Genomic DNA, 15,183 nt, shown 5'->3' with positions numbered 1-15,183 from the left:
GACACTCAGAGTCCAAATCAGTGGTCATCATTATCACTTGTGATATTGAATTCCACATGTAAGATAGTATTGAATGAGTAGCCAATCAGTTTTGTTAGTGATCTAAAGTTCTAGCATTAAAAGAACAAATTTCCCTCAGCATCATTTATAAAATATACATTATGAATAGAAAGAATACTGTATATATAAACATATTTATACAATTGTTCTTTTAGAAAGACACAGAACAGAATTGATTCAAGTCTAAAATATCAGCTAAGAAATAATATTAATAATTAAACATAGTGGAAAGCACACATCATTTAGGTAATATGATTATGTTGATTCTTACCTCCTGATTGGAGGAAGTCAGTTTGGTGGTTAGCTCTTCCCTCAGGCTTTCCAACTGCTGTCGAAGCTGATTTTTCTCATCTTCAAAATGTTGTTTCTCTTTCTCAAATTGCTGCTCAAGCTCCTGAAAAAACAAAACAAAAACAAGAAAAATGTTAAGCCTACTATTGCATATTGATTGTATACTTCAAAAATACTGCCTAACGATTTATATTCTGTTTTCCTGCTCTGTCTCCTATATGACCCGAAATGGATTTCAAAAAGCAAATGGATCTTAAGGAGGTCCTCTCTAGGTAACCTTAAATTCTAGATGGATTCTTATTAGGACAGATGATTCATCAGTCAACCCACTTTACACCACTGCTGCATGAGATGCACTGGCTTCTAGTTTCTTTCTGGGTGCAATTCAAGGTGTTGGTTATCACCTTTAAAGCCCTGAATGGCACAAGGCCAGGCTATTTGCATGACACCTCTCCCTGAAGGTATCTGCCTGTTCTACCAGGTCAAATAGTGTAGGTTTGCTCCAGGTCCCTTCCCTTACGTGTTGTCATCTGATGGGACCAAGGAAGCACACCTTCTCCATAATAGCTCCTGCCCTGTGGAACATCCTCCCCACTGAAATCTAGCTAACTCCTATCCTCCTAGAAAGCCTTGAAGAGCTGACTCTTCCTCAAGGGTGAGGGTGGAGCCTGGTCAATCTAAATTTTGCTATATGGATGAGTATTTGTTTTTGGGGTGCCAGGAGTTTTTGGTGGCTATGTTTTTATTGTTCTTTCTATGAGTTGTCCAGGGTTATGGTACATAAGATGGGTGGCCATATAAGTCTTTTCAGTAATTAAATAAAATCAAGCTTTATCAAAAATATGGGTAACTACTGCCACGTCCATCCAGCTCAGCAGTCTCACAGCTGTCACATTAGACCTGATTGGGTGGGGCAATCAGGGCATTTGTAACTATAGCCTAACAGAACAAGCTGCCAAATCCCTTTGTTCCATTTTTTAGTGTTATATACAGTACATTTTTTAAAATGAGACAGTGAACAATAAGACATTGGAAGTAAAAAGTAAGACTAAAAATAACAAAAACAAACAAACCAGAAATGACACAAACATCAGATATATAACACCACCTACATTATTTGTGGATATAGAAATCACATTTGTAATCTCAAGGAGTGAGACAACATCCATAAAAATCCACAAACAATTTCTATCCAAAAATAACCGGTACAGATGGAGGTAATCTTTTAGAAATTCAAATACTGTGTTGCTGTAACTAAAAAGGGAGGCCCAGTCTGGGAAAAAAATCTTTAAAGGATTCTCCGAGATTCATTGGATTAATTAATGTTGTGTTAATTTTTCAGCCACTGCAACTTTCTACACGTTTATATACCTCTGAGTCAAAGAATGAAGTACCCAAGACCAATTTAAAACTGCACTGTGGCCCTAAACAGGGGTCCTCCCCATCTCTGCACTCTACTCATTGCAATGGTACCCTCCTGCTGCTACCACCACTGACATTTTTTTTAATATCTAGGCTGCTGGATCCATTCTTGGCTTTACATGTCCCTGCCTCCTTCCCTGAACATTCTGAATGCACAAGGGTCAAGTAGAAAATGGAGGAGGAGCAGGCAGCCATGGCAGCATTTGCTGAAGACACCAATAAGAGCAGGAGAAAAACACTCTGCTGTGGCAGCTGTTGTTGACAGGCTGAAGGAAGCACTCTGGAGCGCATGCCAGATTTTATGGTTGCTCTGTAGCTTACCACCAACTTGGCCATGCCAAGCCAGCAATCAGGTGCAATCACTGCACAAATCAAACCCCTCCCTCCTTCCTGTTCAGACTGAGGAGGGATTGTAAAGGATTGAGAAAGCTGCTGAACTGCTGCTCTGGGCCCCCTGCTACTACCTCTCATTTGCTGTCTACTGCCTGGAAAAAAAAACCAGAGGGAGGAGAGAGTGGACATTGTTTGAGAATGTGAAAAGGCATGTAAGTAGTAGCTAGTAGCTTATTTAGACTTCCAAAAAGTTTTTGACAAAATCCCTCACCAAAGATTCTTGAGCTAGCTGTAATGAGGGATTGGTTGGATCCCCATCAAACTAGACAGAAAAGTCTCTTACCCCCACTCCTGTTGGAGCGGAACCAGCGGCTGCTTGAGTGGTTGGGCCTCAGGTTACAGTAGTTCTCCCTCCTTGGGGTGGGGACACTGGTGGTTGAGCTCTGAGGGGTGGAGATTCATCCTGGAGCCGTCTCCGGCCCCGCTCTGCCAGCGGTCTGAGTGGGAGGATGGGGGATGGTTGCATGGAGCTGGGATCTCCTTCGTGCCTCCCCTGCCCCCCCAATGATAGAGACAGGTTTCTTAATATGTACTCCATCGATTCTATTTTGGCCTCTACCACTCTTAACCTTTCAGGGGTTTGAGATTCCTCCCTCCCTCGCGTGTTAGGGTGTCTCTCTGTTGATACCGTGGTAGATTCTACGTCTGGGGTCAGCGGGAACCGATACTTCCAGGATGCCTGGGATGTCCCTGGCTGGGGTTCTCCCATTTCATCCCAGGTGATCAACTCTATGGGCGATTCGCTGGGTGCTGGTTGCTCTGGTTCTCCCCCATCGTCAGATTCCTCCACCTCAGGGCTGGAACTCGAATCCTGCCGGAAATCTGAAGGTTCTGGGGTGAGGCTCAGTTCTCCGCTCTTGACCGTCGACTCGGGCATCAAGCTAGCCGGCTCCTCAAGTCCCCCGGTCGTGAGCTTAGACTCGGCCATCGTTAACTATTTTCCCTCACAAGAAATTAATCTTGGTAGGAGCTAACGGTACAACTTTGGTGATTCTCAGCTTTATGTAATGATTGCCTATCCTAAAACACTATCAGACTCATGAGCAGGAATTCAAAGATATCTGATTTATTAAAGAATAGTATGCAGGATCACAAAGAAAGCTGAGAATGATAAAAGTGTGCCAAATGCAAACTAAAAACCCTCGGTGCAAATGAGATCCCTCCCCCTGTAGAATCTTCCCAAGTTCACAGTCCCAGGTGCTCCTAATGGCTTCTGATGGTCTGCGGGAAAAGGCCTTGAACAGATAACATAACCCAAACACATTCCATTGTAATGAACACAGATACAGAGCTTGGTACAAGGTTTCACAGCAGCTCCCTCCCAAACAGAAACGCACGTCAGCGCCATGGCATGTGAAACGTTACGATGTACAGTGCACATTGAAACAGTGAACATGACACTAGCTTAGTTTTGAGTTAAGTTAGTGAGTTATCTACAGTATCTTCTCATGGATAGATAACTGTCTAACGGACAGGAAACAGAGAGTAGGAATAAATGGGTACTAAATATATTAAATCTAGAAGTAGGAACATTGTCATGGTGATAGATTTTTTTGATGCCCTGTTTTCTTTATGTAACTGAAATTGAGGCAACTGCTACAGCAGGTTTATAGAAGTAGAGAGGACAGAAAAAGAAGTATTTCAAAAATAAAAGTAGTTTATCTCTGCCAAGGGAAATGAGTGTTTCATAGAGGGAAATTCAAAATGACCAATCAATATCTTGGATGATTTGACCTGATTTCTTTTAGATTATTCCTACAATATCAGTTTAATATTAGGCTCAGTCATAAAGGAAGTAAGCCTAGGATATAAATTCATGGAGCTTTTTGATTTACACATCTCAGTAATATATTATTGAATAAACAGAATAAACTGCTTGAAGTAATTTAGTCTGGTGTATTTGATTATTTTGCTTTTAAATTTGGTGAGCAGACCAAATGACAAAACTACTACATGTCCAAGAATCTGATTATTTGCTACTTATCTGAAGTCTTTTCTGGAATTCATAAACATCCCCAGTCCATAACCTCACATGAAATTCCAGTTACTTATAATTATCCATTTATAGGAGAGATGCAAAGTATTGTAGAAATGGGAGAAATTTAATTCCTCTTTCTAAAAATTAAGAAATAAAAGGTTTGCCTGATATTAATATTCAGTCTATTTCTTCTGACTGAAATAATTTGTGAAGTTGAAGATTTTTCTGCTGCAAAACATGTGGAACAACTTAGATCTACTATTAATAATAATAATAAAAAAACTCAATATATGTTGTTACAGTAAACCAGGAACAATCTTCACTTTGTATTTCTCTTACCATTTGCAGTTTCTTTTTCTCTTTGTTAGCATTGCTATGTGCTGCTTCAAGAGCAGTATTATGTTTCCATGCCAACTCCTCCAAAGCCTTGGAATGAGCTTCATTTAGCTGCGTAGCCTCCCCTTCCAGTCTGGCTTGCAATTTCATTAGCTCCTTTTCATAATATTCTCGTTGTGTTTCCCTTGCTTCATTTACTCTCTTTAATTTAAACAATACAACTTAGAATCAAAATCAGATAAATGTATTTTTGAAAACCATATGCTCTTGAGTTCATTACATCTCATTTGTCACTGGAGTTTTGTCCTGTGGCTGCAATGTCTAAACTATACCATTTCTTGCTCTTTATTCTCTTTTCTGTTCCTTATGCCTTTAACCTCCTTTTTAAAGGAGGCACGGTCTATCCTTCTGACTATTTCTCAAAAATTACTTTTGGGGGGAATGTATTTCACTAACCCAGGCAACAACCAGGTTCTAATATACATAACCGAATGTGCTCATATTCACTGCTTGTTAACTCTTCTTTCCAATTTCTACCACTTTTATTTAATATCCACACTTTCAAAATATACATTAAGCTTTTAGAAAGTAAGAAAAGCCTATAGTTTACTTTGAATGTTAAAGATATGACTTCTGCTTGCAGAACAGCAATTCCTGTTTCTCTTTCTCCTTGTTCCAGAATTATGTTATATTAAGAATCACTGGTACAGTAGCTTCCACTAGCAGAATTACAGCAACAGATCCAATTCTGTTTTTTTTTTGTTGTTGTTCATGGAATATGCCATCTACATTGATGTCACTGCAACAATAACTGGGAGAAATCTTGATCTGAGAATCTAGAATTTGCTCCATCACAAACACTGCTCCATCTCAGAGGAAGGGGTAGCAAATTTTTCATAATGATTGGGTGGGGTGGGGTTCTTAGCAATGATTGTTAGTAGAACACCCATAGGGGCCCTTGTGTGGTCTAACTATTCCTAAAAAGGGTGCTGAACTTCCTGATCCTTCTGAAAGAATTGGGAAGCTTCTGGGAAGGGAAGGGCCAGGAGCTGTTTGGGAAAAAGCAAGGCTATAGCCATTATTCTGATGCTTCAACAGGCAAGCAATGGCTCCCCTCCTGCTGATGTGGGAATGATGAGAATGCAATCAAGCCATAAGATTCTCTCCTTCAGCTGACCTGAACACAGCAGAAGTCACCCAGACACTTGACACAGCATAACTAGATAACAATCTTTATCACACATTTAAGCAGCTGAATGCCCTCAACTCAAATGAGGATGCAGGGCTTTCTTATTCTCTCTGCAGTATAAATCTGGTACTTTTTTTCCTGCCTTTTCCACATATTAATGGAACCTTGTTTCATTTCTCACACTTGGTAGAAGGTGGTAGTTATTGACATATTTAGCATTCCTGTCCTCATTAACTGTAACTCCCAATATATTTCTGTCAGCCTATAGGTTAATCAGCTATGCATTAGCAGTTATATGTTATACCAGAGACTGATCATTAAGCAACTGCTAACGAACAATTTGTACAACCAAAACTACAATAATGAAGTAGCTTGAATTGTATAATATGTTGTGCAAGCAGAATTCAAAATATTAGTTCTTATGTTCAAAGATCAAAATGGTGTTCCTCCAAGCAATGCAGCTTTTATGCAATGCAGCTCTTATGCACCTCTGGATAATAAGTTTTTTAAAAAAATAAATCAAAGAGGCCATTCAAAAAGAGAGAACAAACAGTTTTCATATTTACAAAAAATCTACACAGCTTTCATTTGTAACCCACCCATGTATATTTTACCTGCTCCAGTGTAAGAATTTGCTGCCTTTGTCTTTCATCCAGACTTTGTGTTTTACTGTGTAATACATTTCTTTCCTCTTCCAGCTGAGATAATTTCTCCTTTAATCTAGATTTTTCTGATTCCAAATCTGTTATTGTAACTTCCTGAGTCATTTGAGTAGCTTTAAGCATTCCAATGTGACCTGTAAAAATGAAGCATTAAGTTAGACTTCTGGGGTATTAATATTTGTACTCAAATGGCTTCTCATATTGGCCTGGTTCACATTATGCACTAAGCTATAAACCTTGGTTAATAACTCCATATATTGTATGAACCCAGGCATTATTTTATTCAGTGAACCATAGTTACACAGACTTTGGTTTAATCCCACTCACTAGGGGGACAAATTTGAAGCAGGAGATATTCTGGAATGCCCCTGGTTCATGTGGCCAGAAGAACTAGTGTCAAGAAATAGCTCAATACTAGGCAGGCTGAAATCTGCAGGGAAGTGACTTTGCTCCTTTCTGTACATATTCTCATGGTCTAGCCCCTGGGAAACTATAATGATCTCCTACTAGTATGCCACTTGTTTCAGCAAAGGAGAATGAGTGAATGAAGCTTCTCCTAAAAATAGATGCTTTTAAAAAGAATTAATTCTATTTACAAGACCATAATATTATCTGGCATTTTGATAAAAAATTGTAGTCAGGTAAATGTGGAAGCAAGAAATATTTCAGGAGTTTGTCTACCCTGACCCCCCAAAACACCCCAGGAATTATCTCTGTGGTGTTATCACACAGACCTTCCACAATTAAAGTTGAATTGCTAGTCTTAAATTAGACAAGTGAGATATACAGACTGCCTTATTTTTTGTACCTTTAAAATGCTTCAATCCTACTTACTTATAATGTATTTATTTACATCTTTTATTATAGACATATTTATTTGACCTACAGTGTAAATGCTATGATTAACCAGTTTTTCAACACACTGATAAGTAATCTAAAAGTAATTAGTTTATAGTATGAAAAATATATATTTTGCTATTACTCTCTAAACAGAATTGTATTAGGTAGATAGAAGTGGAGACAGAAATGCTTATCTTTACAGCATACTGCTTATTTATTAGGTTTCCCATACAATGCAAATCTAACTCTGTTCAAATAAAATCCTGTGAAAACAAATTACTGTCAGAAAGAAATACTTCTCTGATCTATCTGTCATATACTATACAGTTTTTAAAAAATCATGTCTATGCCCAAAAGAAAATTAGAAGCACAATTAAGGCACTAACAGTTTACATCAACCTGTCCAACCTGGTCAGGCAGAGAGGGCATGTTACAGACCCTGTCCATGTGGGATTGCCGATTGGCAGGGTCCAGGAGGAAGGCCTTCTCTGCCGTGGCACCCACCCTTTGGAATAAGCTACCCCTGGAGGTAAGGCAGACCCCCATTCTCCTGGCCTTCTGGAAGGGGTTGAAGACTTGGTTGTGCCACCTTGCTTGGGGTGGGAGGGGGGATAGCCATTCACGGGGGTGGCTGACTCCTTAATGGGGCCAACGAGAAGATCTTTACTTGCCGTCTTGAATTTTAAATTTTATACTTTGTATTGTTATATTTATACTTATATTTGTATTCATATTTATAAAGATTTATACTCATATTCTGTATTATTTTAGTGATGCTGTTTTATTGTCTGTAACCTGCCCAGAGTCGTACATGAGATGGGCGGTAAATAAATATGACAAATAAATAGTCTCATGGATTTGATTTAGACATTTCATTTTTAGAAAAATTGTGTCAAAATGACTCTAAATTCCTTCAGAACTTAAGCATAATGAGGCAGCTATCTCAAGCAGCAGATCCGAGGAAGCAGTGGTGAGATGGTGAGGGACAGATCTATGGATATTTTGCAGACATTATGCATAATCTGAATTCCCATTGTATCCTCAAGTGGGGTGGAATACACTACTCTATTTCCACTATCTTCAACTGTCAAAACAAATAAAATAGAGGAACTGCCAATTTAACATATTAAGCAATACATATATTGATGATGTTTTACTCAACCACTTAAGGAAGAGGTTAAAAACCTTTGGCCCTTCACCTGATAATAATTCCCATAATCTGCCAGCTCTAGCTTTAGTAGTTGGGACAGATTAGAACAGTATCCAACAATATCAGCTGAATCATGCACAGAGGCAATGCACAACAAAACACTACAAAGTATAAATACAACAAATTTTACAATGAACCTTACATTCTTCCACATCAAAAATCAGATGTGGGATAATAATAAGAAACATATCATTTCATGTACAAAATAGGAGGCACCCAGAACCATGATTAAACCTACAACAGTTTAAAAAATAGAACTAGGCCACTGTGATAGTCACATGATAGACAATGAGTCATAATTATTTTAGTTGGAATGTTTTGTTCAAATGGACTCTTTCAATATTCATTTTTGCATCTTATACTTCAATTAACTTCACTTAATTTTTCATTTAATTCTTAATAATAAATTTTATATGTATCTTGTAAAATTCAAACTAAAATATTTCTAGAAAAACAAGAAAAATAATTCCATGTGCTTTCAATTCATGAGCTTTAAATTTCAGACCATGTTTCCCCAAATTAGTGTTCCTCCAGTTGTACTCAACTGACAGTTTCAGATAAGAGGACTGAAGATTGGAATTTATAGATTAGTATTAGCACCATTTTTATAGGGCATTGTGTCATGACCTCGTTGCAAGGCACAAAGAGCCTCACAACGTAGATCATGATCATTAAGAAATAGAGGAAGGAGATAATTAAACCAGGGATTAACACAAGCACCCAAAAGCACCCACACCCATGGACCCATAGACAGCTGAAAAGAAGGACGTCGGAAGAACGGAGATAAGCCGCACCTGGTGCCCTGGAGGACACAACCGAATCCGGGGGACAAAGGAAGACACCGGGAAAACGCCCAGGCAGCCATCAAGGGTCCCATCAAGAGGGATCGGGACAATGCAGGGTGGAGGAGCCCGGGGCACTACAAGAGGGTATAAAGGGGCACCTCCACACCACCACCCCCATTCCCGTTTTTCGTTCTGTCAGCCATCATTCCAATAAACCAGAAATCCTTAATACTCATTAAGTGAGTCTGTGTCTTATTGCGAAGCGAGACTGACCCTGACATAAAAACGGGAACCCCAAAAAATTTTTTACCTAGCACCCATCCAACAAGCTTGTGAGGGACCCAGCTAGGTATGGAAACCCACGAAGCAAGGCAGCGCAACCCTTCGGCACCCGGCGACGAAGCCCCGCTCCCTTCGGGCGGGATGCAGCTGAGGTCCGGGCGATGTAACGCCCCGGTAAGTATGGGACCCAGCTGGGGGGAAGTGGTGGGGGAGGGAACCACCCCGGCGCCCCGGAGCCCACGGGCCACCGGGGGCGAGATGAGGGGACCCTCCCCAGGCTCGCAGGCAACCCCGGAGGAAGCGCGAGACGAACCGCCACCCAGGGCGCACGGAGGCGAGGGAGCGCCTGGCACCGCGGAGGGACCAAGGGAAGGTCCGTCCTCCACAACGGCCAATGGCGAGGGCGAGCGGAATGGCGAGCACACCGGCAGGAGTCCGCGGACGGCGGCGAGGCTCGACCCTCTGGAGGAAGGGATGCAGGCGATACGGCTGATGCTACAACAGCTGACGGCAGTGCAGGGACCCCGCGGCGGAAACAGCGCAGAGGCACCCCTGGACGAGAGGCGGCGGGGCGAGCGTGGCGGCGGCGACGGCGGAACCCGGCCCAAGGAGCCCACCCAATGACCGGAGGCGCACCGGGACGAGAGACGGAGCGGATACTCAGTGGACGGTGGCGACTACGGCGGAGCCCGACCCCAGGAGCCCACCCACCGATTGGAGGTGCACCCGGACAAGAGACGGCGGGACGACCTCGGCGGCGGCGGCGGAGATCGGTCCCAGGAACCCACCCGACGACTGGAGGCGCACCCGGACGAGAGGCGGAGGGACGACCCGGCGTACGGCGGCGGCGACAGCGGAGCCTGGATCCAGGAGCCCAACCAAGGGAGAACGTCCCGCCCCCCCCCCTGGACGACAGGTCGACGGACTTGCGAGGAGACCCAGAGAGAGACACAAACACCGCAAGAGGACTGGAGACAATCCGACCCGCATCAGCCCCCGCAGAGCCCGCTGCACGGCACAGAGGGCACCGGGAGCCAAACCAGAACAGCTGCCAAGGACTTTGGCATAAAGTTTGACGGGGACCCCTCTAAACTCTCCTTTTTCCTGACAAACGCGAGGTACTACCTCGAGGAATGGTGTCCCTGTTTCAGAACTGAAAGGGGCAAAGTCAATGCCCTGGCCATAAAGCTAAAAGGTCGGGCCGCCGATTGGTACGTCCAGTTGTGCCAATCAGGTGCCCGGGCGCTGCAGGATAGCACGGAATTCCTGCAGGCGCTGGAGCGGCACTTCAGGGACCCCCTGGAGCAAGAAAAAGCGAAAAGGGCGCTGAAAACACTCAGACAAAGCCAGCGCTCCGTGGCAGAGTATGCCATGGAGTTTCAAGCCCTAGCTGGAAAAGTGGACACCTGGTCTCAATCGACTCTGATTGAGAAATTCAAACACGGACTCAACTTAAACGTTCTCCGGTGGGCACTCTGCCGCGACAACCCCAACTCCCTGACGGAATGGATCCGGCTGGCGGGGGAAGCAGAGGACGCCCACGACACGTTCCTCCACGCCAAGAGGGAAACGCAGCAGACGGAGGCAGCGAGACCCCCACGCACAGCTGCAAGGCAGGGGAAGGTGAGACCCCAACCATGGAAGGAGGAACGGGACCGGCGCTTCGCTAAAGGGCAGTGCTTCACGTGCGGCAAGGAAGACCACAAAGCAGCAGCATGCCCCAAATCGACACCCAGAGAGAGCCCGAGGAGGGCACAAACCGCACCAACCCCAGTGCCAAGAAAGCGACCAGCAGCGAAGGGGGAGTACCGACGCAGACACTTCCCCTACAGCTCAGAGGAGGAGGGAAGCAACCCCGACGAGCCGACGGGAAACGACAACCACCTGGCCTAAGGGGCGCCAAAGGACAGGTGGAGGACAGTGACAGGCGCAACGACAAAGGGGTGAGTGAGGAATGCCCCACCCTCTACGTCCGTGTCACCCTCACCCATGGGGATAAAACCGAAAAGGTCTGGGCACTAATTGACTCGGGCTGCTCTAAAAGCCTAATGCACCCAAACCTGGCAGCTGCGCTCAACCTCCGCTGCTATCCACTTCAGCACCAATTGGTGTTCACGCAGCTCGATGGATCTGCAGCGGGAGGGGGCCCGGTCACCCAATACACCGGAGAAACCGTGCTAAGGCTCGGCAGCCACGAGGAAAAATTGGCTTTCATCGTGGCACCGGTGGGGCAACCCCTACTCATACTGGGGATCCCATGGCTCGTGCAGCAAAACCCAGTCATCAATTGGAGAACCAGAGAGATTAAGTTTGCTGACGGGCGTTACCAAGCACCTTCAGGGAACAGGGTCCCCCGAGCGGCCATGGGGGGGGCAACGACGACTGCGGAGCACAGAGAGACGGCACTGCCAGAGGGACTGCCAACCAAATACGCGGATTTCGCTGACATTTTCGGCGAGAAAGAGGCGGACAAACTCCCCCCCCCACAGGAAAACGGACTGTAGCATTGAACTGGTCCCGGGGGTACCCCTACCCAAACCCAAAATATATGCCATGACCCAGCGGGAGCTGGCAGCATTAAGGGACTTTGTGGACAAAAACTTGGTGAGAGGTTTTATCGAGCCTGCAAACTCTCCAGTAGGAGCGCCAGTCCTCTTTCGTGAGAAAAAGGACGGGTCACTGCGGCTCTGTACAGATTACCGCGGATTAAACGCAGCAAGCATTTCAAATAAATACCCCCTACCCTTAATAAAGGACATCTTGTCCCACCTGGCAAAGGGTAGGGTATTCTCTAAACTGGACATAAGGGAAACCTATTACCGCATACGGATATGGGAGGGGGATGAGTGGAAAACTGCTTTCAACTGCCCATTGGGGGCGTTTCAATATAAGGTGCTCCCATTCGGACTGGCAGGAGCACCGGGGGTATTTATGCAGTTAATTAATGAGGTCCTGCGTGACCACCTTTTTAAGGGGGTTTTGGTTTACCTCGACGATGTATTGATCTACACGGAAACGGAACGTGAGCACGAACACTTGGTAAAAGAAGTGCTCAGGAAACTCCGCAAGGCAGAGCTGTTTGTTAAGCTCTCCAAGTGCGAGTTTCGTAAGAAACAAATTGACTATCTAGGGTATAGGATTTCAGCTAAAGGAATAGAAATGGACCCAAGCAAGGTCCAAGCCATACTGGCGTGGGAGCGCCCACGCACGAGGAGACAACTTCAAAGCCTCCTCGGACTCACTAATTTCTACAGGGGGTTCATGCCAAGGCTGGCAGAGACTATTTTGCCCCTAACTAACCTGCTTAAGGCTAAGGGCTTGGGGGACACGCGCAAATCAAGAAACCCGGGGGCGCTACTAAACTGGACAGCTGATTGTCAAACGGCATTCGAGAGACTAAAAAACCTCTTTACAGCTGAGCCAGTGCTACAACACCCCAACCCCACCAAGCCTTTTGTGGTGCAGGCAGATGCCTCCGACTTTTCCATCGGAGCCATCCTGCTCCAAAGGGACTCCGACAACCACCTAAAACCCTGCGCCTACCTTTCCCGCAAATTATCCGAAACAGAGCGGAGATGGCATGTATGGGAAAAGGAGGCGTTTGCAGTAAAGACAGCTCTGGAAACATGGAGGCACCTGCCGGAAGGGGCCACTTGCCCCTTTGAGGTTTGGACGGACCACAAGAACCTGGAGGCACTCAGCACGCCAAAATGGCTCAGCCCGAAGCAGGTGCGCTGGGCTCAGTTCTTCAGCCGGTTCAATTTCACGCTGAAATTCATACCGGGCAAGAAGAACTTCTTGGCAGATGCCCTCTCCCGATGGCCACAGGACGACATGCAAGCCTCCGACATCGTGGGGACAGTATGGACCAAGAAACAGCTGGGCTGCCCAGCTGTCACGCGCAGCCAGACAAGGAACCAGCGCACGCCAGCACGAATGACAGGGAACGATCGGAGCCGCCGATCAATTTCACCAAACTGGCAACAAAGACTCACACAAGCACTACAAACAGATACATGGTTGCAAAACAACCGACACCATGTATCTTTCAAGGACAGCATCGCCTGGAAAGAGAAAGCCTTGTACGTGCCAGAATCACTGCGGGGGGAAATCTTACACAGATCGCACGATGACAAAACTGCGGGACATTTTGGGTTCGTAAAAACCCTGCACCTAACGAGGAGGCAATTTTGGTGGCCTAACCTCAGAAAAGACGTGAAAGACTACGTGGCCAACTGCCCCACATGTGCCACCACCAAACGGAAAGGGTGGAAACCCCAAGGACTGCTACAGGCAGTAGCCAGCCCCTCCCGCCCATGGGAAGAAATTTCCATGGATTTCATTGTGGACCTCCCACCCAGCCAAAGAAAAACAGTGATATGGGTGGTAAAAGACTATTTCTCAAAGCAGGCACACTTCATCCCATGCGCAACTATCTCCTCCGCACAACAACTGGCACGCTTGTTCCTAACACACATATACAGGATCCACGGCGCCCCCTACAGGTTGGTGACCGACAGAGGCACACAGTTCACGTCAAAGTTTTGGCGGGAATTTTTAAAACTAATCGGAACCAAGCAAGCACTGTCCACTGCGTGGCATCTGCACACGGACGGATCTACAGAGATCCTAAACTCAACACTTGAACAGTTCCTGAGGGCATTCATAAATTACCAACAGGACAACTGGGTAGACCTACTACCTTTTGCAGAGGTAGCCTATAATAACGCGGTACACCAGAGCACTGGCCACACCCCATTTAAGGTGGTCTACGGAAGGGACTTTGTACTGATACCAGAATTGCCGCAACCTGAAACCCCGCCCTGCTCACCAGACGACTGGGCGGCACAGCTGGCAACAACCTGGCCAATCATCCAAACGGCCCTAGCAGACGCACAAACCACGTACAAAAAATATGCGGACAACCACAGGGCGGAGGCACCGAACTACAAAGTGGGAGATAGGGTCTACCTCTCCACTAAGTTCATAAAGACCCCACAACCCTCAAAGAAACTGGCACCGAAATTCATCGGACCCTTCAAAATCACACAGGTAATCAACCCAGTTACTTTCAAACTGGAACTGCCCCACAACTTGAGATGGGTCCACCCAGTATTTCACTGTGCACTACTGAAACCAACAAGCACATCCAAATGGCATACGGAAGAACCTCCGCCCCCACCCATAATGATAGACAACCAACAACATTTTGAAGTAAAAGAGATACTGGATTCAAGAAAGCAAAGAGGTAAGCTGCAATACCTCGTTAAATGGAAACATTTCCCACACCCAGAGTGGGTCCAGGCACAACATGTCATGGCAAGACAACTAGCTAGACAGTTCCACGAGGCATACCCAGAGAAACCAGCACCATAAGAACATCTTTGGGGGGCAGCATGTCATGACCTCGTTGCAAGGCACAAAGAGCCTCACAACGTAGATAGAGGAAGGAGATAATTAAACCAGGGATTAACACAAGCACCCAAAGGCACCCACACCCATGGACCCATAGACAGCTGAAAAGAAGGACGTCGGAAGAACGGAGATAAGCCGCACCTGGTGCCCTAGAGGATACAACCGAATCCGGGGGACAAAGGAAGACACCGGGAAAACGCCCAGGCAGCCATCAAGGGTCCCATCAAGAGGGATCGGGACAATGCAGGGTGGAGGAGCCCGGGGCACTACAAGAGGGTATAAAGGGGCACCTCCACACCACCACCCCCGTTCCCGTTTTT

At 45.5% G+C, this 15,183-nt stretch overlaps 1 protein-coding gene across 5 annotated transcripts in view; it reads right to left on the bottom strand.

Annotated features, from left to right (window-relative positions):
• Nucleotides 1-15,183, bottom strand: part of FAM184A (family with sequence similarity 184 member A) — a 71,209-nt gene that overhangs the window by 37,937 nt on the left and 18,089 nt on the right. For all 5 annotated transcript variants that reach the window (XR_010068438.1, XR_010068437.1, XR_010068435.1 and 2 more), the window contains 3 exons: nucleotides 6,284-6,465; nucleotides 4,484-4,681; nucleotides 332-454 (listed from right to left, as the gene is read on the bottom strand). Coding sequence is in view for 2 of the 5 variants with exons in the window: in XM_063310611.1 (XP_063166681.1) it covers nucleotides 332-454; nucleotides 4,484-4,681; nucleotides 6,284-6,465 (503 nt within the window). In the remaining 3 variants the exon portion in view is untranslated. The remainder of the gene's footprint in view (nucleotides 1-331; nucleotides 455-4,483; nucleotides 4,682-6,283; nucleotides 6,466-15,183) is intronic.

Source organism: Candoia aspera, chromosome 1 (assembly GCF_035149785.1).
Source record: "Candoia aspera isolate rCanAsp1 chromosome 1, rCanAsp1.hap2, whole genome shotgun sequence".
In the NCBI taxonomy this organism is placed as follows: Eukaryota; Metazoa; Chordata; class Lepidosauria; order Squamata; family Boidae; genus Candoia; species Candoia aspera.
This window is presented reverse-complemented; position numbering and strand designations above follow the sequence as displayed.